Source organism: Leucoraja erinacea, chromosome 30 (assembly GCF_028641065.1).
Source record: "Leucoraja erinacea ecotype New England chromosome 30, Leri_hhj_1, whole genome shotgun sequence".
NCBI classification, from domain to species: domain Eukaryota; kingdom Metazoa; phylum Chordata; class Chondrichthyes; order Rajiformes; family Rajidae; genus Leucoraja; species Leucoraja erinaceus.
This window is the reverse complement of record NC_073406.1, coordinates 16,043,792-16,070,837: the sequence shown is the minus strand read 5'-3', so window position 1 is coordinate 16,070,837 and position 27,046 is coordinate 16,043,792. Positions and strand designations below refer to the sequence as shown.

At 47.0% G+C, this 27,046-nt stretch overlaps 1 protein-coding gene across 3 annotated transcripts; it reads left to right on the top strand.

Moving 5' to 3' along the window:
* Positions 1–5: 5 nt before the first annotated feature.
* LOC129711694 (uncharacterized) lies at positions 6–25,457 on the top strand. 3 transcript variants are annotated; one of them, XM_055659551.1, is made up of 13 exons: positions 6–224; positions 3,288–3,425; positions 5,781–5,961; positions 8,305–8,552; positions 11,782–11,956; positions 13,371–13,471; positions 14,444–14,533; positions 17,476–17,604; positions 18,521–18,643; positions 19,483–19,647; positions 22,318–22,485; positions 23,973–24,133; positions 24,898–25,451. In XM_055659551.1, exons 1-13 carry the CDS (start codon positions 146–148, stop codon positions 24,958–24,960), a joined length of 1,821 nt encoding a protein of 606 aa, XP_055515526.1. In that variant the 5' UTR covers positions 6–145; the 3' UTR covers positions 24,961–25,451. The 3 variants fall into 3 exon arrangements, with proteins under 3 accessions (XP_055515526.1, XP_055515525.1, XP_055515524.1); XM_055659549.1 differs by lacking the exon at positions 6–224 and adding an exon at positions 1,918–2,320 and having other exon boundaries at positions 24,898–25,454; XM_055659550.1 differs by lacking the exons at positions 6–224; positions 23,973–24,133 and adding an exon at positions 1,906–2,320 and having other exon boundaries at positions 24,898–25,457.
* Positions 25,458–27,046: the final 1,589 nt, after the last annotated feature.

Genomic DNA, 27,046 nt, shown 5'->3' with positions numbered 1-27,046 from the left:
CCAGGTGTACAGATGGACGTCTAGGTGTACAGGTTTATCTCCAAATGTATAGGTTTGACCTCCAGGTCTACAGGTGGATCACTAGGTGTACGGGTTGACCTATGGGTGTACAGGGTTGACCACCAGATGTACAGGTTTGACCTCTATGTGTACTGGTGGACTTCCAGGTGTACAGGTGAACCTCCCGGTGGACCTCCAGGTGTACAGGTTAACCTCCAGTTCAGGTGGGCACTCCAGATATTTGGGTTAACGTGGGCACTCCAGACAGAGCTGTAATGGCATGCAGCATCCACTGAGTCCATGGATGGAGTATCACCTTGGGAGTCCAGGAACCTTGTTGGCCACTGACTGAGAAACCTCATTGATCTGAGTCATGGTGTTCCTTGATCCAACTCATTGAGTTGTTATTATTTTCTAGAATATAGACATTGTTGCAAAGGCCTGCGGTTATTGCCCGTCCCAAATGGATCTTCAGAAGGTGGAAGTGAGTGGCTTTTTTAAATCTCTTCAGTTCTTCTGCTGCATTTATAAAATTATGAGAGGCATAGATTAGGTAGTCAGAATTTTTTCCCAGGGTGGCAATGCCAAAGACTAGTGGACATAGTTTGTTAGGTGCGAGAGACAAAGTTTAAAGGAGGTGTGTGGGACAATTGTTATGTTTTACACAGAGAGTAGTGGGTGCCAGGAACTTGCTGCCAGGGGTGGTGGTGGAGGCAGATATGATAGTGGTGTTTAAGAGGCTTTTAGATAGGCCTATGGATATGCAAGGAATGGAGGGAGAAGAGTGATCACATGCAGCCAGAGCTGATTATTCAACATGTTTTGTCACAGACATTGGGAGCTGAAGAGCATCTTCCTGTGCTGTGCTGTTCTGATCTACATTTGAAATTTCATCTGAAATAAAATGGACACTAAAAGTATAACCCAATGAAAGCAAAATGGTGGAAGCATAATTGAGTTTGTTGAAATTAATTATATAACAAAACAAAATATGCTCTTTGTTTTGCTGTGCATTTTATTAGCCTCCACATTTTTAAGGAATTTTCAAGGTTCTGTCAGGGAAAGTGTGTGAGGGAAATTGCCAGTTTGAGCAAAATGTTTTTGCCTGAAATTGTGGTAGTTTAAACAAAAATCTGCGTACTGGAAGCACAATCCTCCCAGTGTTACCTTTGTTTGTATTAGTGGGAGATCACTGTTGGTTCATCTAATCTCCATTCTTGATATAAATTATGACTTTCCTATCACCTATTGCCAACTGGAGACCATTCAATCCCTATGTTGCAATTAGTATAATACCTAATACGTAGTTAACTAGATACTAGGCAGTCCCACACTTTGTCAATGGTTTTGAGTATGAAGAAGGATCTCGACCCAAAACATCACCCATTCCTTGTCTCCAGAGATGCTGCCTGTCCCGCTGAGTTACTCTAGCACTTTGTGTCTATTGTCAATGGTATTGTTGGAGATAACCAAACTTGTACTTTAAATTAGTGCAAAGTGATCTTTTGTCTCCACTTGAGATCTGATCTCACCTGAGTGCATGTTGTACCTGCTGCATCACTCAGCACTGAACTCGGGTTACTCTGGGTTCGGGTTTTTACATTGGATGCGAGTCCATAACCCTTTAAACATAGTGAGAGCATCTGTCACGGCACAGCAGATGCATTAGAACGGATGGTTTGCTTTTAGATCAACGCCAATGAATAACCAATGGTAACACGGGACCCACTTCATTCTTTAACTAAAACTCAGAACTTCAGCATAACTGAAGCAAAGCCAGCGATCCTGTGGGCGGTTCAGTTGGGAGACAGGAATGGGTCAGTGTGGAGGCAAGGTTAGTGTGGAGGGGTCAGGTGGGTGGTGGAGATGAGAGAGGGAGAGTCAGTGTGGAATGGGGAAGGGGAAGGATCAGGAGTGAGGGTCAGTGTGGAGTGAGTGAGTGAGTGAATGAGGTTCATCATAGAGGGAGGGGTTCAGTCTGGAAGAGTCAGTTGGAAGGAGAGGGGGTCAGTTTGGATGAGGGAGAAGGGGGTCGAATGGAGGACAAATGGACGGGAGGTCAATGTGAGCGATAGGGTCCCAGGTCTCCGCCGAGGTCCCCCCGGGTCCCCGTGGGTTCCAGGGACAGACGTTCGGCGGCCGGTCTGTGACGCGGGGGAAACGGGCTCCGAATGGTGGTGGCTTTGGAAATCAACGGCAGCGGAGCCGGAGCCGCATACCCCGGCCATGCCCAGCCCCGGGCTCTCCGCCCGCTCCTGCCTGCGCCTCTCTCTCCTCCTGCTCTTTCTGGGCACAGACGCCCCCGACCTCGACCCGCAAGGTGAGCGGACCGGGAGCCGGGTGACTGGGCGCTCGCCGCCCCTTGATCTCCTAGAGAGGGCCCCGGCCCCTTCGTCCCTACCCCCCGGCTCAGCTCAGCTCCGCCCGGCTGCCCTAGTCCGCTCGGTGAAGGGACTGGGACTGGGCTGACTGATGTCCCCGGGTTTCATCCTTGCGAAGAGCCGAGGAAACAGGCTGATGGGGTGTGGAGTTTTTTTTAGCGTTATAGAGTGAAACAGCGTGGAAACAGGCCCTTAGGGCCAACTTGCCCATACCGGCCAACATGTCTCATCTACATTGACCAACTTGTCTACATCTACATGTCTCACCTGCCTGCGCTTGGTCCATATCCCTCAAAACCTATCCTATCCATGTAACCTGTCTAACTGTTTCTTAAATGATGGGATAGTCCCAGCCTCAATTACCTCCTCTGACAGCTTGTTCTATACACCCACCACCCTTTGTGTGAAAATGTTACCCCTCTGGATTCCTATTAAATCTTTTCCCATTTCACCTTGAACCTATGTCCTCTAGTCTGGGCAAGAGACTCTTTCATTCATCGAGCTACACAGCATGGTAACAGGCCCTTCGGCCCAACCTATCCATGCTGACCAAGATACCCCATCTATTCTAGTCTCACTCGTGCCTGGTCCACATCCCTCTAAACCTTTCCTATACATGTACCTGTCCAACTGTTTCGTGAATGTTGTTATAAGTACCTGCCTCAAATACCTCCTGCGGTAGCTCAAAAACTTAGCGATATGTTTTGCATGTGCGAAGCATATGAATATTGTTGTTGTAATATGTTTGCTGCAATATGTCCTAAGAGGGATGTGAGAGATGCCAGAGAAATGAAAGTCTTCTGTCTGATGGAACTCTAGCAGTGAAATGTTGGGTATTCTGATAAGGTTTACAGGTTTGCACAATTGCGGGAATGAAAATCTAATTACACTAGCTTTGTTTTACAGATCCGTACCAGAATGAATGCAATTACAGGAAGATTTTTTGCCACGAGAAAGCGAATTGTAGGCTGGACGAGGTGACCCAGTTATTTTACTGTCAATGTCTGCCTGGATATACTGGTGATGGAATTAACAACTGCCAGGGTAAGTCTCTTAGTCTATAAAACAAGAAAAGGCCCTTTGGCCCATAATGTCCATCCCGAACGTGATGCCGTGATCTATAATCCCTCCATTCCCCGCGTATCATGTGTGTATCTAAAAGTCTCTTGAACACCAGTGTTGTATCTGCCTCCACCACCACCACCCTTGGCACTGCATTCCAAGAACCCATCACTCTCTCACACAAAACTTGCCCTGCACATCTCCTTTAAACTTTCCTCCTCTGACCTTATTGCTATTCCCTTTACTTTTTGTAATTACACCCTGCGGGAAAAAGGTTCTGATTGTCTACCCTATCTATGCCTCTCATAATTATATATGTTTCTGTCAGGTCTCATCAACCTTCGATTCTTCAGGAAAAAAAATTACCTTGGTCCAACCCCTCCTTATAGTTAATGCCCTCCAATCCAGCATCGTGGCCCCTCTTGAAAGCTCCTCATCCCTCCTTCTATCGGATCATATCGTAATGGGGTGACCAGAACTGTACGCAATACTATAAATGAAACCAAGCAGACCATAGTCCTTCTTTACCATTCAATCGACTTACATTGCCACTTTCAGGACAAAATTACAATTTCAGTTTAGTTTATTGTCACGTGTACTGAGGTTTAGTGAAAAGCTTTTTGGTGCATGCTAATCAGTCAGTAGAAAGACAATACATGATTACAATCAATCCATTTACAGTGTATAGATACATGATAAGGGAATAAAGTTTAGTGCAAGGTGTTGTGGTAGCGCTGTTACTGAGATATTTTGTGCATTGACTACCTTGCATCCACACCAAGCATTTATGGATCTACAACAGCCCATGTTGGCTAAAGAAAGATTTGTACAGAAGCTTTCATGACTTCTGTATGTTATTGTTGGAGTCTTACGAGACTGCGGATGTTGGAATCTGGAGCAAAAATGAAACTGCTGGTGGCACTCAGTGTGTCTGGCAACATATGAGATTTTTATGTTGTTACAATTGAAACTGGGTTGTGACATGAGAATCAAGTTCGTGACGAAGTGAAGTCATGTTATCTAGAGACGACACAAAGAGCTGTCCCCGTTCTTTATCTTGGACATGGACTTCAAGGCAACGCCCAAAACGTTACAAGGATGATTGTTTTGGTCGCAGCTCTGGGTGGCTGTTCTCTCCCCCTCCAGAGGATATTCAAGGTTCAAGAGGAATAACTTTAAAACAAGAGAGGAGATGTGCAGAGCAAGTTTTTTTTATTTTTACAAAGAGTATGTGGGTGCCTGGAAAATGCTGCCAGGGGTGGTGGTGGAGACAGATATGATAGTGGCATTTAAGAGGCTTTTAGATAGGCACATGGAAATGCAGGGAATGGAGGGATATCAGAGGAGATGTTTAGTTTAAGTTGGCATGTTCTAATGAAATTCCTACTTGCTGCAGCTTTACAGGCACATTCATGTAACAGCACAACAAAGAAATATACAAATTATCAATGATTGCAGGCAAACTAGACCATGATTGTGCAAGATAAAGTACATAGTGTAAACTTAGTACAAAGTTTAGAATTGTTCATTGTCGAGATAGGGCTGTGGTCAGGGTTGCAGAATGGTTGAGGGGAAGAAGCTGTTCTTGCACCTGGAGGTCACAGTTCTCAGGCACCTGAACCTTCTTCTCGATGGTAGCAGCGAGATGAGAGCATGAACAGGGTATTGTGGGTCTTTGACATTAGCCGTCTTCTTGTAGATTCCTTTGGTGGGGAGGTCAATATCGGACTGGACAACGCCCGTCACATTCTGCAGCCTCTTTCGCTCTTGAGTGTTGGAATTACCGAACTAGGCCGTGATGCAACCAGGTGGTTTTCAAGTCCCACTCTAAACTCAAGACGATAACCCAGGCTCAGGCAATGTTGCACTGTTGCTGTAGAAACAAGGAACTGCAGCTGTTAGTGTACAAAAAAAAGTGTTGAGTGCTGGCGTCCTCATCTCATCTAAAAACCAGCACACCACTAGTCTAAAGAAGGGTTTCGACCAGAAACATCACCTATCCATGTTCTCCAAGGGTGCTGCCTGACCGGCTGAGTTACTCCAATATTTTGTGTCTCTCTCCACAGGTGCTGCCCGACCTGCTGGTCATTTCCAAGATTTCCTGTTTTATCTATCTACCCTAAATCCATAAGACCATTAGCAGAGGGGCAGAAATGTGCCTTCAGCCCATCGAGTCCATTCCATTATTCAATAGTGGCTGATCTACCCCAGAGTAGATCCCAGAATAATAAAGCCAGCAAATCTGTCCCTTGTTAATGTTAGTGTAAGGAATGCAAGTGGCAGGGTGCCCAGCAGTTGATCCTCAGTGTTTGCTTTTGTTTTTGTTTTTGTCTGCAGAACCTTTGGGGCTGATCTCGGTGTCTGATCTGAAAAGCTGCAGCAGCACAGAACTCCAAACCTGCCTGATAACAAAACCCGTTGGAGGAAATGTCACCTTCAGTGTCTCTGCCTCCGGTTACGAACTGGAGCACATTGCTTGGTTTAAATTTTATGCTTCTCAAGGACCAATTTTTCACAGGTATACAGGCTGGAAAAGAGCAGGTGAATAAACCACAAATTTATACCAACTTGTATTTATCATAGGAGACACAAGGAACTGCAGACACTGGCATCTTGAGCAAAACACAAAGTACTGGAGGTAACTCAACAGGTCGGGCAGCATCTTCAGAGGGAATAGACAGGAGATTGTTTTGAATCTGAAGAAGAGTCTCAACCTGAAGCACCATCTGTCCATTCCCTCCACAGATGCTGCCTGACCTGCTGAGTTCCTCCAGCACTTTTTGTTTTGCACTTGACTTACCCCCATTGAACAGGATCTCCGATTATAGTCACTGCATGCTATTTTGCAAAGTCTACTCTATCTTTGCCAATGGGCCTGTGATTTATGACTTGATCTCCATACACTTCTGAAAATTAAAAAAAATGTAAATCTGCAATAATCAGAAAGAAAACACTACAGATGCTGAAAATATGAAATAGGAACACTCAGCAGGTCAGGCAGCATCAATGGAGGGAATTAGAATGAATATTTTGGGTTGTTGACCTTTCAAAACTGATTTGTGTATCTTCTAACTGTGGAATATTGAGATGTCACGATCAGAATAATATATTTTCCAGGCGTTATATCTTTAATTTGTAACATTAGCCTTTGCTAATGTTACAAATTAATGCGTTTCTGTAGTTTTTCATGTGCTCTTTAGCTTCTGGTTTGGAAACTGTCATTCTTAAACTCCGTGTAGAGAAAATAATCTCCCATGAAACTGACACAAATGCTGCCCCCACCATTCAGAAGCTTGAACTATTCAATGATGCCAAATTTAAAACTGCGCTCTTTGCCCAATGCCCAGTGACAAAACAGATACTTGCCTTCAAAACACAAGGAACTGCAGTTGCTGAAATCGTGAACAAATCACAAAGTTCTGGAGGAACTCAGCTGATCAGGCAGCGTCTGTGGAGAGAATGGATAGGAGACGTTTTGGGTCTGAACAAGGGTCCCGACCCAAAACACTGCATTTCCATTCCCTCCGCAGTTTCTGCCTGACCTGCTGAATTTTTCCAGCACTTCGTGTTTTGCTCAGGATATTCATCTTGATTTATCTATTTTATAGCCGTGCGCATTCAGGCACGATGTTGAACAATATGTTGAATTTTGGATGCGTGGCTGAGATGTCCTGGGTGTGTGGGCGAGGAAGGGGGGGGGGGGGGGGGGAGGGAGGGAGGGGTGTGGGGGTGGAGGGTTCCAGAGAGAGTTGTGGCTGCTGGTGTATTTTTAAGTGCAAGTTAATGCAGAATGGATTGGGACAGGAACTGCTGCAAAACTGGGGATAGCGAGCTCACTTCACACCGCAGGGAGCACAAGGACCTGTCAGCAAGGTCGGCTACAGCACCCTGCATTTGGACCCAAGCCCATCCCTAGAGCTTTCTGACCACACGCGGCAGAGCCAAATGGTTTGCCTTACACAGACTGACCTCTGTTCTGCTGACCAGTAACCAGGGGCTTGGGAACTGAAGCTCAGCTACAACAGGACATAACTGGAGACGAAGCCTGTGCTTTGGGTGCTGTGCCATTGCCCCAGGCACACATTACTTCCTGGTGCAGGCTATGGGTGCTGGGCCTAAGACATGAATGATGATCATTCTACATCTGGGTTAAATTCCACCTCTTGGTGGTCGGCTGGAAAGATGAAACAAAAAGGTTACCCGAAACAAAGAGATAGTTGCAGCAGAGGTAACGATGGTGGGAACAACGGGGGAGAAGTGAAACCGGTGGCCTAAATATCCCTTGAGGCCTGTTCCATCTTAGAACAGTGTGTTTGGATCTTGTATGCTGCTCAAAGGGGTGGAGAGGGAGAAAGAAAGGGAAAAAGGGAGAGAAACGGGGGCAGAGAGAGAGAAGGTGGGGTAGAGAGAGAGAGAGAGAGAGAAGGTGGGGTAGAGAGAGAAAGAGAGAAGGGGGGCAGAGAGAGAGATAGAGAGAGAGAGAGAGAGAGAGAGAGAGAGAGAGAGAGAGAGAGGTGAGAGAGAGAGAGAGAGAGATGGGGCAGAGAGAGAGAGAGATGGGGCAGAGAGAGAGAAAGAAAGGGGCCAGAGAGAAGGGAGTAAGAAAGAGGTATAGTGAAAGATAGGGCAGAGATTCAGGTGAAAGGCACAAGGTGAGAGCAAGTAAAAAATAAGGTTTTAACTTTTCCCTTTGTCGGTGACAGAATTGGCGGCTGAAATGAAGGTTTAATGGGTTAAATGGTTAAAGAAAAGGTAATAGAGAATGTGGGACTGATCAGAGTTACCCAGCCAGCGTTAACGGGTGGGGACCAATGCTTTGCTTCTTGGATGCACATTTGATGCTGACCATCTTCTCCCACAGTTATAGGAGAAGGCTAACTCCGCCTGCTGAGCTTCTTCCTGGGATGCTTCTCAAAAACCACAACCTAGCCCTGGAACTGGTCAATATCAGTGAGGATGATTTCTACCCCAACAAGTTTTGGGTCGAATTTGAAGCTGAGATTTCCAAACGGGTGGACAGTTCCATAGAGGCATATGATGATCTCCCTTTTGAGTTACTAAATCCATCACGGATCCGCTACTACTTCATTCTGGACAGCCCTTCAATTGGTAAGGACAATTCTGTCTCTTCCCACCTGGCAACACGCATAGATAGATTGTAAATAAGGCGTATGGTATACTTGCCTTCATTGGTCAGGACATTGCACATAAGAGTCAGGAAGTAATATTGCAGCTTTATAGGTTTTGGTTTGGCCTCATTTGAAGTATTGTGCATAGTTCTGGTCAACCCATTAGGAAGGTTGTGCAGGCTATGGAGAGTGTGCAGAGGAAGTTTACCAGACTGATGCTGGGATTAGAGAGTATTAGCTTTGAAGAGAGGTTGGACAAACGTCTGAAAAAGGGTCTTGACCCTTTTTTACACAGAGAGTGGTGAATCTCTGGAACTCTCTGCCACAGAAAGTAGTTGAGGCCAGTTCATTGGCTATGTTTAAGAGGGAGTTAGATGTGGCCCTTGTGGCTAAAGGGATCATGGGGTATGGAGAGAAGGCAGGTACAGGATACTGAGTTGGATGATCAGCCATGCAGGCTCGAAGGGCCGAATGGCGGTGAAGGAGGGGACAGGAGAGGTTGAAGAGAAGAGGGGATGAGGTGCAAGGAAAGGCCTGTGTTACATGGATCATTTCCTCAGCCAGAATGGAACAGCATGTCGAGTAAGGGTTTCTGCTTCTAAGATGATCATAAGATTTGATTATCAATCAAGTATTGTGGTAGAATTCAAACCTACAGCAATCCCAGTGTTTTCACATTTTAATCCTTCTGTTGAACCGATTGAGCTCAGATGAGGAAGAGCAGATCCATTGCCTTGCGTACAAAGGAATGTTTCTGAGGGAGTGAAGGAAGTCATCATGATTTTGTTTCAATTAATTCCGTTTTGTTAAATGTTTAATCTAAGTATCCTTATGTTTCTGGGATTTAGATTATGATTATTTTACTTTTAGACTTTAGAGATACAGCGTGGAAAAACTGAGTCCGCGTCGACCTGCGATCACCCCGTACACTAGCACTATCTTACACACTAGGGACAATGTACAATTTACAGAAGCCAATTAACATACAAACTTGTACGTCTTTGGACTGTGGGAGGAAACCAGAGCACCCGGAGATAACCCACATGGTCACAGGGAGAACATGCTAATTCCGTACAGACAGCACCCGTAGTCAGGATCGAAACCGGGTCTCTGGCGCTGTAAGGCAGCAACTCTACCACTGCACCACTGTGCATTTTTACTTATTTTTACTTATATTTTGCTGTCTTAAACATTCAGAGATATTTAAAGCATTTGGCAGGTTTGATAGCTGGTTAATCTTGGGTAGGAGGGAGGTTGTGGGCAAGCGTTGTGGCACACGTGTCCATACTGCATGGTTGAAGGGCTTGTCACTGATCAGGGCTTTGACATTTGGGATCTGGCAGGCTCGGCTGTTTGAGCTCACACCGGAGTTCGGCAAGGCAGTTTCAGACTCTCTTTATAGTTCAGTGGTGAGCAAGGCTGGTTGTGCTCTGGGAGGAACCTGTGAGCCAGTATTTTGCATTGTTGACAATGTTTTCCTTTCTTATGTTACTGAGAGGAAGAAGAGAGCTTTAAATCTCACATACATAAAATAAAATTGAAAATGGTTAGTAAGGTCTTTTTTACCACATGACTGTCAGGAAATAGGCTAGGAGATTTCAAGTTCGGCCCAACTTGCCCCATCTACACTAGTCCCACCTGCCTGCATTTGCTCCATACCCCTCCAAATCTACCCATCCACGTACCTGTCCAAATGTTTTTGGAACGTTGTGATAGTCCCTGCCTCACCGACCTCCTCTGGCAGCTCCTTCCATACACCCACTGTGTGAAAAAAGTTGCCCCTCAATAGGTTCCTATTAAATCTTTTCCCCCTCACCTTTAAGCCTATGTCCTCTGATTCTTGATTCCAAGAGTCACCAAAAAATGCAGATGCTGGAAGAATTGCAACAGCCAGCAAAACAAGCGAACAATGCCAACTTCATAAATTTACCGTAAAACACAAAGTGCTGGAGAGGCTCAGCGGGTCAGGCAGCATCTGTGGAAGCAACGGATAGGTGATATTTCAGGTCAGGACCCTTCTTCAAACTCATGGCACAAGGAAGGTTCCGAACCGAAAACCTCACCTGAGTCTGAAGAAAGATCCCGACTCAAAAGCATTGTGAATGAATGAATGAATGAAATCTTTGTCATTTTCCTGAGTACTCACATACCCAGAGGAAACAAAAAAACGTTGTTCAACCAGTGTCCATTCAGTGTACAGTAAAAAATAAATAGAAATAAAAATACATATATCATGAACAAATTAAACACTCTGCTCGCTACTAAACATCAACAGGCGTCCCGATTGTCTGTCCGTTCCCTCCACAGATGCTGCCTGTCCCGCCGAGTTGCTCCAGCACTTTGTGTTTTACTCAGGAATCCAGCATCTGCAATTCCTTGTGTCTCTGTAAAAATTTGCTACTGAACAGGACATTGTCCTGACCCATTATCTCTGTTAGACTCAAAGTGCTGGAGTAACTCAGTGGGACAGGCAGCATCTCTGGAGAAAGAGGATGGGTGACGTTTTGTGTCGGGACCCTTCTTCAGCCTGACATTAGGCTACCATTCAAGTCCAAGAGTGTTAGAGTCTTAACTTGGCCATGAGGACCCGTTGCCCTGGTGACAGCACTGGGTCGGAGTCCAGTTTAGTTTAGGGATACAGCGTGGAAACATGCCCTTCGGTCACTGGTATTTAGAATGATGAGAGGGGATCTTATAGAAACTTAAAATTCTTAAGGAATTGGACAGGCTAGATGCAGGAAAAATGTTCCCGATGTTGGGGGAGTCCAGAACCAGGGGTCACAGTTTAAGAATAAGGGGCAGGTTCTTTAGGACTGAGATGAGGAAAAACGTTTTTTACCCATGGAGTTGTGAATCTGCGGAATTCTCTGCCACAGAAGGTAGTTGAGGCCAGTTCATTGGCTATATTTAAGATGGAGTTAGATGTGGCTCTTGTGGCTAAAAGGATCAGGGGGATGGTGAGAAGGAAGGGATGGGATACTGAGTTGGATGATCAGCCATGATCATATTGGATGGCGGTGCAGGCTCGAAGGGCCGAGTGGCCTACTCCTGCACCTATTTTCTGTTTCTATGTTTCTAAGGCAATTGGATAAAGTTTATTTACATCTCTCTCATTGAGAAATGGATATATTTGGATATATTAGTGTGAAATATTTGGCAGGACGCGTGTCTTATTTGCCATTAATGAGGGTATACTTTTTGTCCTTTAGATATTGGACAGTATTTAACAGGAGATATGGTCCGAATGCATATTTCACCCTACTTTGCGATATCGGATACAGCATTTGTTCGCTGGTCACAGGAGTCGTCTAAACTTTCACAGTTTAAAGCGAATGTCAGTGTTTTAGCTGAAGGTGCGGAGGGCATTACAATCAATGGGATCAGGTAAGAGCTAACTGAAGATATTAAAAGCTAGATCAAGATGTACAAATCTATTGGAAACCTTTTATTTAAATCTGCAGCATTCAATTCAAAACAAACTCCAAACTCATTCTGAAAACTCTTGTTTTGTGAATGCTGATTGTTGAAGATGTCTGGGTGATCTTTTTCTTGCAGTATGAGCTTTTAAAAACTTTTAGTTTAGTTTAGAGCATGGATAGAGTGTTGGCCAACAATTACCACACACGAGCACTATCCTACACACACTAGGGACAATTTGTAATTTTACTGAAGCCAATTAACTTACAAACCTGTACGTCTTTGGAGTGTGGGAGGAAACCGAGCACCCGGAGAAAATCACGGGGAGAACGTAAAACTCCGTACAGACTGCACCCGTAGTCGGGATCAAACCCGTGTCTCTGGTGCTGTATGGCAGCAACTCTACCGCTACTGATGTCAAAAATTGTAATACATTATGGCTGCGATTCAGTCCATGAACAGAACTGTTCTTTATTGTGCTCCCATCAGGATCTTAGTCAAACTAAATGTAAAGGTTGTCACAAAAAAAGCAGAATGCCTTATGCCCATAACTATTGGGTTGCTGTATAATCACACCTTAAATCAGACTCTAGGCTGCTGGGGACACCTCTTGCATGCTGTAAGTAAAGAAGAATTCAAGGGGTTGGCTAACTGGAGATTGTGATTTAGCCTGACCAAATGTTTAATGTCATTTAATGTGGAAAGTGTGAAATTTCCCATAAAGCGGGCATCTGTTAAATAGTGGGAAGAGTTGGATCGAGAGTCAAGAGACAGTCGAGAGAATGATACTTTATGAATGATATTTTATCACATGTGACATATCACAGTGAGATTCTTTGTTTAGCATGCCATTCACAAAGTATGCAAAGAATCGCCACGTACCGAACACTGGGAAAATTACAAAGTGTTCAATGTATGATTGTCATATGCACCGAACATAGAACAATGAAATTCTTACCTGTTGCTGCTTAACAAGTCTGTAAATGCAGTAGCACATGGGTAATTACATAATAATACAATAAACTAATAACTCTAATACAAGGTAACCTTAACAGTGCAAAATTGAAGTCCATAGTGGAACCAAAGACACAGTCCACAATGGTTACTGTGGTGCAGCGTTCAGGATGGTGGCTGGGAAGAAGCTGTTCTTGAACCTGGTGGTCATGGTTTTCCAGCTCCTGTACCATCCTCCTGATGGTAGAGGCAATCATGATCTCGCTCCACCCTTGTATTCAGGTTCAACTGCTGGAGACAAGTATCTTAAATCACTTGTTCTTCAGTGAAATACATGTGACAACCTAATAGTATAGCTTATCGCATTTACAATGCTCAACCTATTGCGAACGTTCTACTCCATATATTGTTTATTTACACTTTTCAGGGACGATGAATTTGGCAATGTCCGTACAGTTGTTTATGACTTTACAGAGCAAGTCCCCGGGAAGGTTATGATAGCGCAAAGGCTGTTTAATATCAGAAAAGGTATGGACAACTGGCCGTTCCCGATCATTTCCCTCATTGACGAGGCTGTGCACAGTGTGTGATGTATGCAACCATTGCAACAAGGGGTTAATTGTAGCCTTGTATCGTTAACTTTAGACTTTTAGGCTTTAGAGGTACAGCGCGGAAACAGGCCCTTCGGCCCACCAAGTACTGGCCCACCAACGATCAGCCCATCCACTAGCACTATCCTAGAATTAACCCACAAACCTGTACGTCTTTGGAGTGTGGAAGGTAACCAAATCACCCGGAGAAAACCCACATAGTCACAGGCAGAACGTACAAACTCCGTACAGACAGCCCCCAAAGTCAGCATCGAACCTGGGTCTCTGGCGCTACAAGGCAGCAGCTCTACTGATGCGCCACTGTGCCGCCCCGATGTTGCGTTGCAATTCCTTTCATTGCAATCTTCTGTACATGTTATAATGATTTAGGCACACAGCTGTGCGGTAACTGATGAGTCTTCCAGACCCAACCAGTCCAGCCCTCACCTGGCCCCCTCCTGGCTTGATCAGCCTCCTGACCCAGAACTCTGCCAACGTGTCACCTTCAACCATCACCCCCATGCCTGCTAACCTACTTTCCCATGCTTGGTTTTTAACTCTCCCCCTTCCTACCCCTGTATCTCCTTCACTCCTACAACCATCTGAGTCATCCACACTCCCCTCCTGACCTTCCCTTCAATCACTCCACCACTGGTTGTATCTTCAGCCACCCAGACCTTCAGCTCTGGAATTCTCTCCCTGAACCTCGCCCCTCTTTCACAAGGCCCTGCAACTCTAGGTTGATGCTTCTGAACCAGTGAAGGCGGGATCGTTAGCCAGTGAGAAAAACAAAAACGTTTTCTGCAGTGTTCATTTTAATTTAGTTCCATGTGGCTTGTTTCATAACTAATAATGTAGCTTTCCATAGATGTGATATTACAGATATTCTTACTCTTTTGATGGTCCACAGACATAACGAAGACTTGTGTGGGGAGCATTAGAAGCATCCACAGCTGTAAATGTAACAAGGGCTTTGAAGGAAATGGTGTTCACTGCATGGGTGAGTATCTGCAGGAGTTATATTAGATGGTATGAGAGAATTATATAGCGTGGTAGGTTTTGTGCTGGGCCCGACTGTTTTCATCCTCCTATCTTGCTCTTTCCTCAGCACTCTACAGTTTTATATACCCTTCCCGTTTTTACCCATTCTTTTCATGTCAAGAGGCAAGAGAGTCGATCTTCTCTGCTCTCTTTCCAGCTTAATGGCATACTTCCTACAGCAGGATGACCAAAACTGAACGCAATGCTTGAAATGTGGTCTCACGAGTGTCTTGGACAACTGTAACATAACGTCCGAGCTTCTATACTCAATACCCTGACAGACCAAGGCCAGCGTGCTTCACCAACGTGGCCACTCAGCGTGGACGCAGCCCAGACCATCACGCAAATCCAGCCTCCCTTCTATTGACTCCACTTACACTTTATGCTGACTCAGCCCAGTCCACCAGCATAATCAAGGATGAGTCTCACTCCCTCTTCTCCCCTCTCCCATCAGGCAAGAGGTACAGAAGTGTGAAAATGCACACCTCCAGATTCAGGGACAATTTCTTCTCAGCTGCAATCAGGCAACCGGACATCCTATCACCAACCAGAGAGTGGTCCTGACCTACTGTCCACCTCATTGGAGACCCTCAGACTATCTTTAATTGGGTTTTACTGGACTTTAACTTGCACTAAACGTTATTCCCTTCATCCTGTATCAGTACATTGTGGACGGCTTGACTGTAATCATGTATAGTCTTTTCACTGACTGGATAGCATGCAACAAAAAGCTTTTCACTTTACAAGTGACAATAGTAAACAAAACTAAACTAACTAGGCTAGTGTAAGGAGCGCTGTGCTTGTTGTTGGAACTGATGCCTGTTGGCCTGTGATTCAGTTATACTTGTTGTGGACGAGATGCATAGGTCATGTCAACACCGTGAATCCCTCAGGGGTATGATGCTGTACCTGGCCCCAGACATCTCCAAGGAGTCTAACGTCCATTGTAGGAATCCCTGACTTCAATATTCCTGTAATGTTTCCTGATGTCCTGCCGGGCATTCGGCACACGTTAACTTTATATTTTGCCTCATTGACAACACCCTCCCAAGAAACTCCCCCAAAGATCACCACTCTTTACCCTCTCCCTCTGCATGGAATCCCCCGCCCCACCCCCACAACCCATGGCAACTCCACTCAATAGCCGGCCAGCCTTCTCCACGCCACCCCTCTGCCCCCCCTTGCACGGCACCGACCCAACAGCTATCTCTCTGCACCATCCCCTCTCCCTATCACTCCCACATAACGACCAGCTCTCTGCAATCACTACCCCCCCTCCCCCCATTCTCCCATCCCACTCCTACCAACAGGTAGTTCTCACTATGCCCCCCCCCCCCCCCCCCAACCTTCCATGGCACTCCGACCCAATGACCAGTTCGCTTCTCCCCCCGCCCCCCCTCCCCCTCTCATGGCACTCCTACCCAACAGCTAGCCCTCTATAACCCCCGCCTCCACTCTCTTCTCATGGGCTTTCACCAGCACCGTTGACTACTACCTGGTTCCCATCCCCATAGTTTCCCCTCAGGCAGAGTAGTTGCTTTTGCAGCAGCTTTCAGAAGGTCGGCTGCTCGATTTCCCCTCCCTCCCTCACTCCCTCCCTCCCACAGCTGAGCAGCCTCAGAAACTTTCCCTGAGTTTAATTGTCACCTGACGGACTGATTTCTGGAGCGGATAATGTTCCATAGTCTGGGGTGGGCTAGCTCACCAGTGCCGATGCAAAGTGAAACTGTTGTGCAGAAAACAGCCGCCAGATGGTGAAAACAAACCTACTTTTGTTTGCTGTTATTGCCGAGAATTGCAATTGCACCGAGATTATCGCACCAAAGCACAGACACAGGCAGTGTGTGTCCTGCTGTTACTGCCCAGGCAAGCCCCTTCCCACCTGCCTCCACCCAGGCCCATCTTGCAATCCTCAGCCCTCTACACCGTCATATCAATCGCAGGTTTAATTTTAAAATCAGCTCTTCACATCCTCACTGGACATACACACGAGAGTTGGTGAACATAGATCACACAAGAGTGTCATGGGGTGGCATGGTGGATCAGTGTTAGAGTTGGTGCCTCACAGCGCCAGAGACCCAGGTTCGATGCTGCCTACCAGTGCTGCCTGTACGGAATTTTGTACATTTTCCCTGCGACCGTGTGGGTTTTATCCGGGATGCTCCAGTTTCCTCCCGCACTCCAAAGACGTAAAGGTTTTTAGGTTAATTGGCTTCTGTAAGTCGTAAAAAAGATTGTCCCTAGTGTGTGAGTGTAGGTTAGTGTACGGGGTGATCACTGGTCGGCGCGGACTCGGTGGGCCGAAGGACCTGTTCCATCCTGTACGTCTAAAGACAATGTAAAGTCGCAGTACGCCGCAGGAACAGGCCCTTCAGCCCACAATGTCCGACCCAACCATGATGCCTAGGTAAACTAATCTCCTCTGTCTGCACCTGATCTATGTACTGCCATTCTCTGCATATCCATTAGTCTATTTGAAAGCCTTTTAAGCGCCACTATCGTCTATGCCTCCACCACCACCCTTGGTGGCATCTTCCAGTCACCCACCACTCTGTGTAAAAATCAACATGACACCAACATCTGCTTTAAACTTTGTCCCTCGGGCCTTAAAATGACAGAGTCTTGGGGAAAGACACAAGACTCCTGCCACAACGGAATGGACTCAACGTTTTTCACCTGAAATCGATGTATTTATTCTGAGCCAAAAAGCATTGCAGGAAATGAAACTGAGTCGGAGATCAGTTTCCATCTCATTAACTGTTGGAACAGGCTTGAGGGGCTGAATGGCCTGCTAGCTGAACTTGTGATAACTGCTGTAATTCCATGTATAGAATGCATTAGTGAAGTTATCGTGGTTTGAGTTTGAATGTAATTTTGCATTTTTCTTCCTGTATCTTTGAGATATTAATGAATGCTCAGGAAACCTGAGCTCCAACTGCCTCCCGGGCGCTACATGCATTAACATCTACGGCTCATACAAGTGTCAGTGTGAGAAGGGATTCGATGGAGACGGCATAACTTCCTGCATTGGTGAGGATTCTCATGGGCCTGTTGAAATAGTCACCCTGTCAGTTGTGCCTCGGGTCTGAGCTGATAAGGTGTAGTGCAGCTACAATGTTTTCTACCCCTCAGTGGGTGGGAAGCATTCCTCGATTCGGTAGTAATCTGTGGTGGAGTGGCTTGGTCCTCTGAGGTTAGGGAAGGGTTAAATCACAGAGAGATTCCCAATTCCAACTCGGCACAGACAACGATGCCTCCAATCACTGCATTCTGTCGCCTATCCCTTTGTCAGTAGGTCACAGCCTGATGAACAACAGTCCCAGTTTCTCATGTCCCGTGGTTTAACTTAAAAATAAATAAATAAATACATAGATTCTGAAGCGGGCTCAGTGTCTACTCATACCAATTTATACAGTCTGTACGGAGTTTGTACATTCGCCCTGTAACCACATGGCTGTTCCTCGCACATTCCAAAGACCCATGCCGAACGGTCTGCTTCCAAGCTGTATCTCTAAAACCGAAACTACAGTTTCAAGTTTTAATTGTTTTGTCATTCAGTGGGAATAAAATATTGCAAAGGGATTCAGAATTAGCTGATATGCTTCAAAGTCGAGCCTCGGAAGGTAAGAGGCTATGGACTACTTTTTAGCCTTGATATGGGAAGGGGTGATATCAATGGCCTCCAGATAATGAACGGAAAAAACCTTTTCCTCTCCCTCCATATAAACCACAGCCATATTGGCCAGGGGATGCATGTTGGTGAAGACCAACTCTCGTGGCCATCTCTCCTGGAGACACTCAGCAGCAACCGGTTCATAGGGTGCCAATAAAATTAGAACCAGCATTTTTGTCCACCTTCGATTTTCCAGCATCTGCAGTTCCTTCTTAAACAGTAAATTCTCCGTTCTGCATTAAGTGCTGGTTGATTGCTCTGTCCTTTCCACAGACAAAGATGAGTGTGTCACGGAGCAAACCGCCTGCAGCCCCAGCGCCTTCTGCATCAACACCCTGGGCTCCTTCCAGTGCGTTTGCCAGTCTGGACATATCGGTGATGGAGTTCACTGCGTGGGTATGGAACGCTTTGCCAGTCCCGAGCTTGTTAATTGCCACGTGTTTGGGTCACTGATCAATGCGGAGATCGTTTAGCCCATTGGAAGGAGAAAGGGTAGACGAGGCACCACTCCCCACCTTGGCTCTGAGTGGAATCTCACTCAGCCCGATGGTTGAAGGTAACCGGCGAGTTGGAAAGACCTTGCAGAAATAAACTGCAGCATTGTCCCCAGTGAATCTACAGCACGACGGCACAGCTGATAGAGCTGCTGACTCACAGCGCCATCTGGGTACGATCCTGACCGCGGGTGCTAATCCGTATAGAGTTTGCACGTTCTCCCTGTAACCACATGAGTTTGTTCCGGCACATCTCCTTTTAAACTTTGCAACCCTCACTTTAAAGCTCTGCCCACCAATCTCTGCAGGCAAGCGAACTATATGTCTTCTTTACCGCTCAGACCTGTCTGCAACACAGAATCACAGAATCAATGAAGTCTGATTTCTCCACCTCATTCTCTAACCGGTTGAGTTTTGCTTCAGTTACAAAGACGGTTCACTGCATATTTTATTATTAAATTTGGAATGATCCATTTTGGGTACAACCACCAGGGGCGATTTCACTCCCTCTGGTTTACTGCTTCTACTTCTTAAAGCTTAATGAGATATTCTAGGCATTTTTAAACTAAGTATCTAGATGTGCACTTATTCTCCAAGGTTTAATAGGCTGTGGAGCATGTGCTGGTAAATGGGATTAGCACCGAGGGTCGGCATTGGAATCGGTGGGCCGAAGGGCCTGCTTCTGCGCCCGGACACTGTGAATGCGATGAATAGGAACAGATCTTTCTGTTTATCTGGCAGCCACCAGCATCTGGACACCCTGGTCCCCGTGGTCAGTCTGCACGGCTTCCTGCGGGTTGCAGAACAAAATGCGGATTCGTATGTGCACGCACCCGGAGAGTGGAATGCGCTGCGAGGGACCCTCGGCTGAGCTGGTGGAATGCGGGATGCTCCGTCCGTGCCCAGGTACGCCACATCGGAATGCCCCTCCCCACGGCAACAGTGCCTTCCTCATAAAATGCTTCCCCACAGCACCACCAGGGCACGCTACTCAGCCACACTGGGGCAGCTGACCAACAGCTTGACCAAAGATAGACACAAAAAGCTGGAGTAACCCAGCGGGTCGGACAGCATGACCAGTCACCAAGGACTTTATATGGCGAACAAAGGGACAGGGAGGACATTCTTAGGCTCAGGATCTCAGCAGCTGATCTTTGTGGGGGTGAATAAAAGTGGAGATGGTGAAGGGCTGGAACAGCAGAGATGTCGGAGTGGCTGGAGGGGCAAAGCGATGAAATGTTTAAACTCAGCCCCTGGCTTGCCTGGGAGTTGGTGCGGGGCAGTGAGTGCCGAGGGTGGTGGCTGAACAGCTCTCAGTTGGGAAACGGGCTGTAGAGTTGTGTTTGGACAAATCTAGGCTTGGTGGAATGAGGGAGGGCAGCATGTTGAGTGCTGGGACAGTCACCTGGTGGAAAGCAGGACACGGGCAAGAGGCAAGGGTTCCTCCATCCAATGAGCTGAGGTAGGGATGAGATCAGATGCGGTTAAGAGGTGGGACTGGGTAGCCTTGGCATGCAGGGGCCCAATGCTGGGGTCACGGTTGTGAACAGTCTTGTTCAGTTCCAGAGGTCGAAGGAGAGGGATGGTGGAGGCCTGGGAGGAGGTAATGATGGGTGCAAGGGACAGTGGCTTGGGCTGAGATTCCCAAGGCTCAAACTCGGTCTCTGATCACTGCTGACCAAAGGTCTACACTAGTACCACTAGGATTCTCCCACTTTTTTTATTTTATTTTTATTGACACGTGCACTGAGGTACAGTGTAAAGCTTTTTTGTTGTGGCCATCCAGTCAGCGGAAAGACGACAGACGACATGAGCAAGTAGGTTTATTGGCCGAGTATTCACACAAGGAATTTGCCTTGGTGCTCCGCCCACAAGTAACAACATGACATACAGTGACAGTTACGAATGACTCGGAAAACACTAAACATTAATAATAATAAAACATTAATGATAAAACACCATTGATCAAGCATGTGAACCAGCTACAGGATAAAGGGGACAGCATTTAGTGCAAAGTGATGTCTGATGTAAGATAGTCTGAGGGTCTCCAATGAGGTAGGTGGTTGCTCAGGACTGCTCTCTAGTTTCTATTAGTATGGTTCAGTTGCCTGGTAACAGCTGGGAAGAAACTGCCTCTGAATCTGGAGGTGTGCGTTTTACCTCTTGTCTGATCGCAGAGGGATGAAAAGGGGTGAGACTTGTCCTTGATTATTCTGGTGGCCAAGAGATGCCGCTGAAGGCGTGCAAAAATTGCCCCCCCCCCCCCCCCCCCCCCCCCCCCCTACTTGGACCGAAGAAACCGAGGGAGGAAGTTACATTTCTGAGTTTTAGCAAAGGTAGCCGGGAGAGGGGATAATGAGGCTGCAAGTAGCAGTGATGGAATCAATACAGGGAGCTGTTTGTTGATTAGCGATGTGCAGTGATTTAATGGAGGAGTCTCCTTGTCCTGTCACTTATAGGACTGCACAGGATTTATCAACGGACTTGGTTCTTTTGCAGCTGCGTTTCTCAATGCAGAATCTAGAACAAGATGTTTGAGCGATCCCAGTTCTAAATATACTGTAGCAGTTTTCTATATTTAACTTTGCTCAATTCACTGCAGCTTAAGGTCTGATTTTTAAGGGTGATCTACATGAGCAACCTTGGCACAGATGCAAACACCTACACCGTTGCACTAGGACAAGTCTAAGCCAACAGAGGCTTGTTTACCGGGAACAGGAGTACCAGAACCCCAGGACCCATGCCCTATGAACCCAAATATCGCCAGTGTTCAACCATTGACTGCTGAACTTTGACCAACTCTCCGGGTGATGGGTCAACATTCAAGCTTTGTCGACCCAATGACCCACAGAAGCAGCTCCACATTTGAAAGTGGCGGGAGAGAATGTTGGGGGTAAAGCTGTGTCTGTGCGTGCTTTGGGGAAAAAGGGTTTTTGCCTAAATTGTGATTGTGAGCTCCCAGAAATATGATGTGAAGTGCAGAGCCACCGGCCTTGGGCACTGACATCAAACAGCAAGCATGTCATGTGTAGTGCAAGCTGAACAAAGTCCTTCTGTACACCAGGCATCAATGTGGGCTGTGGCTTGCTTCAGAATGAGTTCTATTTACTTGCCAGAGATGTCAAGGTGTTGAACATCCTACACATGGGTCCCCGAGTAATGTGCTCGGTATTCACTGACGGTCCAGTTCTCATAGAGCCATACAGCGCGGAAGAAGGCCTTTTGGCCCAACTTGCCCACGCCAACCAACATGCCCCCATCTACACTCGTCCCACCTGCCCTCGCTTGGCCCATAATCCTCTAAACCTTTCCTATCCATGTACCTGTCCAAATGTCTCTTAAACGTTATGATAGTACCTGCCCCATCTACCTCCTCCGGCAGCTCGTTCCATACACCCACCACCCTTTGTGTAAAAGAAAGTTACCCCTCTGGTTGCTATTTAATCTCTCCCCTCCCCCCCCCCCCCCCCCCCCCCCCCCCCCCCAACCTCAGTTGTGAACAATGCTGTGAATCCCTCCCCCTGTGTGGACACTGCTGGGCGGTTCTGCCGAGTGTCACGTTTTTGTGCCCCGCAGTGAACGGGAAGTGGTCGGACTGGTCTCCGTGGTCCCCCTGCACGTCCTCCTGCTCCGGCATCAAGAAACGGGTCCGCGTCTGTGACAACCCCACTCCCAGCAGCGGTGGCCTCCTCTGCACTGGTTCCTTCGAGCAGGCCATGCCCTGTGAAAGCCCGGACTGCCCAGGTAAGCTGGCAACCTCCTCCGCCCGGAGGTGTCCCGTGTACGAATGGTCCCAACGGGCCCTTTGGCCCACCGATTCCACGTCGACCAGCGATCCCCGCACACTAACACTATCCTACACACTGGTGACAATTTACCAGTTAACCTAGGTGCGTCTTTGGAGTATGGAAGGAAATCAGAGCACCTGGGAAAAACCACGCAGATCACTGGGAGAATGTACAAACTCCGTACAGACAGTGCCCACAGTCAGGGTCAAAAGGCAGCAACTCTACTGCTGCACCACCGTGCAGCCTTTAGTTGCCCCCGGGCTAAGGAAGGCTGCACAAGTCTACATGGGTGCCCGTGACCTGCTGGACAAGTGAACACAGAGCTGATGGGGGAGGGGGCAGGGGTGAGGATGACTGTGAGTAGCCCAGAGTCAGAAATCTTAACAACACCCTTTATCCGATTGCGTGATCGATGGATGAACCATTTCTGTGCCCGCGATGTGAGGGATAGGCAGGAAAACCCCATGGCGGTTCCCCTGCACATGTGGAGAGAGAGCCGCAGTGTCAGAGCTGCCAGCACCCGGCTGAGTTGTAACACTCCCTCGCCGGTGGTGGGTGGAAGAGCTCTCTGGCTGCTAGTCGCTCAGAGGAATGTGACACGATGCCCAACATCACTGTGTAATGGACACAAAGTGCTGGAGTACCTCAGTGGGTCAGGCAGCATCTCTGGAGAAAAAGGATGGGTTACATTTCATGCCGCATCCCGTCTTCAGACCTTTCGGGTCTCGGCCCATAACGTCACTCATTCTTTGTCTCCAGAGATGCTGCCTGACCCGCTGAGGTACTCCAGCACTTTGTATCTATCTTCGGTATAAACCTGTGTCTGCCGTTCCTTCCCAACGTCACTTTAGCCAACTTCACTCTAAACAATCTATCAGCTCCTCACTGCTCATTCTGGGATCTTGTTCTGTGCAAGTCAGCCACTGCCTTACAGGCCTTACAACAATGGCTCCTCATCAAAAGGCTGAGACAACAGTGATCTGCTCTGGGAAGTTTGAAAGGCTTTAAAAGGAGATGGAGATTCAAAGACGCTCCTTTCTCGTGAATAATGCTCCTGTCCCATTTAGGAAACCTGAACGGAAACCTCTGGAGACTTTGTGCCCCACCCAAGGTTTCCGTGCGGTTCCCGGAGGTTTTCGTCAGTCTCCCTACCTGCTTCCACTACCTGCAACCACCTGCAACCTCCGGGAACCGCACAGAAACCTTGGGTGGGGCGCAACGTCTCCAGAGGTTTCCGTTCAGGTTTCCTAAGTGGGACAGAGGCTTTAGTGTAAAACGAGTGACAGTGGTCTGGTGATACAATCATATGCCTGTGTGCAGGATCAGAATCCTCTTCTCCCGCCCCTCAGCCCCCCAGCTCCGGTCTCTGGAAACAGCGCGGGGATAAGAGGCAACGCTCCTGATCGGGCACCTTTGATGTTTCTTGTTGCTCTTTGGTTTCAGTCACTGGGTTCTGGTCACTGTGGACACCGTGGAGCCCTTGCCCGGTCAGCTGTGGCATTGCGTTCATGAAACGTTCACGGTTCTGCAACGCCGTGTTTTCCAAGAAAGCTACGACCTATTGCCAGGGGCATAATCAAGAGGAAAGGTCGTGCGGCTTTCCGGTAAGGGCCGGCTGCCAATGTTCTGCAGAAGCGTTCCAGCCTGAAACATCCATTCCTGTCCATTTCCCTCCACAGATGCTGCCTGACCCGCTGAGATCCTCCAGCAGTTCGCTCGTTCATTCAGTCCAAACGCATTCGGCGCAGGTGTGGTGTGACTGAGATGTGCACTAAAAACCACAGTGAGCATCTAGCAGGCACAGGGTGATGGCTCGTCCTTCACCAGGCACCAAGACCTGATGTGGAAGGAGAGGTTGTTAATAGAGAGTTACAGCATCTTCAGACTCTCGTGTTGCTACCTTCCATCTTCCAGCCTCTGTCCATTCCTTCCCCCCCCGCACACCAACATTATCCTACACACACTGGGGATAATTTACATTTACACCAAGCCAATTAACCTACAAGCCAATTAACCTGCACGTTTTTGGAGCGTGGCAGATGAAAAAAACAAAGATCTCGGTAAAAACCCACACAGGCCAAGGGGAAAACATAAACTCCAGCATCCGTGGTCAGGGTCGAACCCGGGTCTCTGGTGCTGTAAGGCAGTAGCTCTACCGCTGCCCTTGATGCAATGTCTCGATCCAGAACATTGACTGTCCCTCACCCTCCACAGCTCCTTAGTTTTTGTGACATTCAAGAGGAGGCTGTTGTTCTGACACCAGAGTGCCAGATCAGCCACCACCCCCCCGGTAGGCCTTCCCATCATTGTCGGAGTTCAGGCTATTTAGTTTTATGTTCTTTTTCTGATTTTGTTTCTCTTTAAACAGGTTGATTACTGCAAATATCTGACCCAACCTACAGACTCTGTCTTAACAGGAAAATGGACGTAAGGGTGTGTTCACACACTGTTCAGCATTGCCGACCATCTGCTGGTATATCATATACCTCCAGGGTACAGCACAGTGCATCCCAGGCTGGATTTTTGTAAATGTATTGTTTATATATTAAACGGCCGCAGTCTTGAAGCATTCTGACTTCTCATTGTTAAGTATTCTGATTCAGATTATTATCTAATAAAAGAGTGAAGATTTGAACCTTTTGTCTCTGTGTGAACTGCTCTCTTAAATTAAGGATTAATCTTGGACCAGTAGAATCATAGAGTCATACAGTGTGGAAACAGGCCCTTCGGCCCAACTTGCCCACACCGTTAATTTGACTCATCTACACTAGTCCCACCAGCCTGCGTTTCGCCCATATCACTCGAAAAATATCATATCCACGTACCTGACTAAATGTTTCTTAAATGTCGTCATAGTACCGTGACCGTACAGTCAGGATCTTTTCCAGACAGTGCAAATGTCAAAGACTAGAGGGCATAACTTTAAGGTGATAGGGCAATTGCCGGAAACGTTGTTTTACACAGAGAGTGGAGGGTGTCTCGATTGCCCTGCCAGCAGTGGTGGTGGAGGCAGATACAATTGTGGTGTTTAAAAGGCTTTTGGATGGGCACTTGGATATGCAGGGAATGGAGAGATATGAATCATTTAGTTTAGTTTAGAGATACAGTGTGGAAACAGGCCCTTTGGCCCACCGAGTCCGTGCTGACCAGCGATCCCCGCACACTGACAGTACCCAACACACACTAGGGAGAATTTTGCATATTATACCAAGCCGATTAACCTACAAACCTGTATGTCTTTGGAGTGTAGGTGGAAACCAAAGATCTTGGAGAAAACCCACGCAGGTCACAGGGTGAACGTACAAATGTCGTACAGACAAATACCCGTATTCAGGATGGAACCCGGGTCTCTGGTGCTGTAAGGCAGCTTTACCACTAGGCAACCGTGCTGCCCTCGTGTGTAGGAAGAGATTAGCTTGCATCCTGTTTGGCATTGACACTGTGGGCCAGAGGGGCTGTTTCTGTGCTGTGCTCCCATGTTCTTGTGACCAGATTACGTTTTCCAGCCAATGTATAGTCTAGATTGGGACAATATTCCAGAGCCATTAATAAGGAGGTGAAAACAGAATCTGTAGAAAATCATTGGACAATCCAACAGTGGCTTTATGAAAGGGAAAACTATTTGATACATTCTTTGCGATTGTATTAAAGTAGGTCAATAAAAGGGAGTCAGATCTGGAATATTTACTATTATTTACAACGTATATTAACGACTTGGGTGAAGGGGTTCCAGCAAGCTGCACATGGCAGAAGGTCCCGGTGAACCACAGCCATACCCCGACAGCAGGGCCGGCTCGCCTGCTGCGGAACCGGTAGAGGGAAGTTGCCGAGCCCGTCCTCGATGACCGGGATGAAAGAAATCGCAACTTTTTACTCGTAAGGAGGGCATCGAAATAGTCGTGGGAATTTGTAGACATACTCGTAGGAGTTTGTGAACATAGTCGTGGAAGGCCGTAGGAGTTTGTAGATTAACACGATCTTGATTTTTTTTTTTAGGTCCTTTAAACTCGGCAGAGGTTTTGATTTGTCGTGAAAGTGGGACAGGCCCTTCAGTAGGCTGTTTATAGGCACCAAGTACTTATTGTACTTATGTATGGTAATCTCACTGATCGGCATGCAAACAAAAATGTCACTGTACCTTGGTACACATGATAATAAAGGAACCAATGAACCTCATTGGACAGTGCGTACTATGAATAACTTTGCCGATTAAAAAATGATAGGGAGATCAGCCAATTGTGAGGACACAAAGAGACTACAAAGGGATAAAGATAGGTTAGGTGAATGGGCAAAAATGTTGGCAGATGAAGTATAATGGGGCAACAGGCAAGGTTGTCCATTTAAGAAGGAAGGTTGAAAAAAGCGCATTATTTATAATTCCTCCAAAGTCTCTTTCATATAAAAGGAATGAGATTCCATAATGGGATCTGGGAGTCAGTGCACAAAACGCAAAGGAATGACGTGCAGATACTGTAAGTAAGTAGGGAAGGATATTGGAAAGTTAACCTTCATTGTAA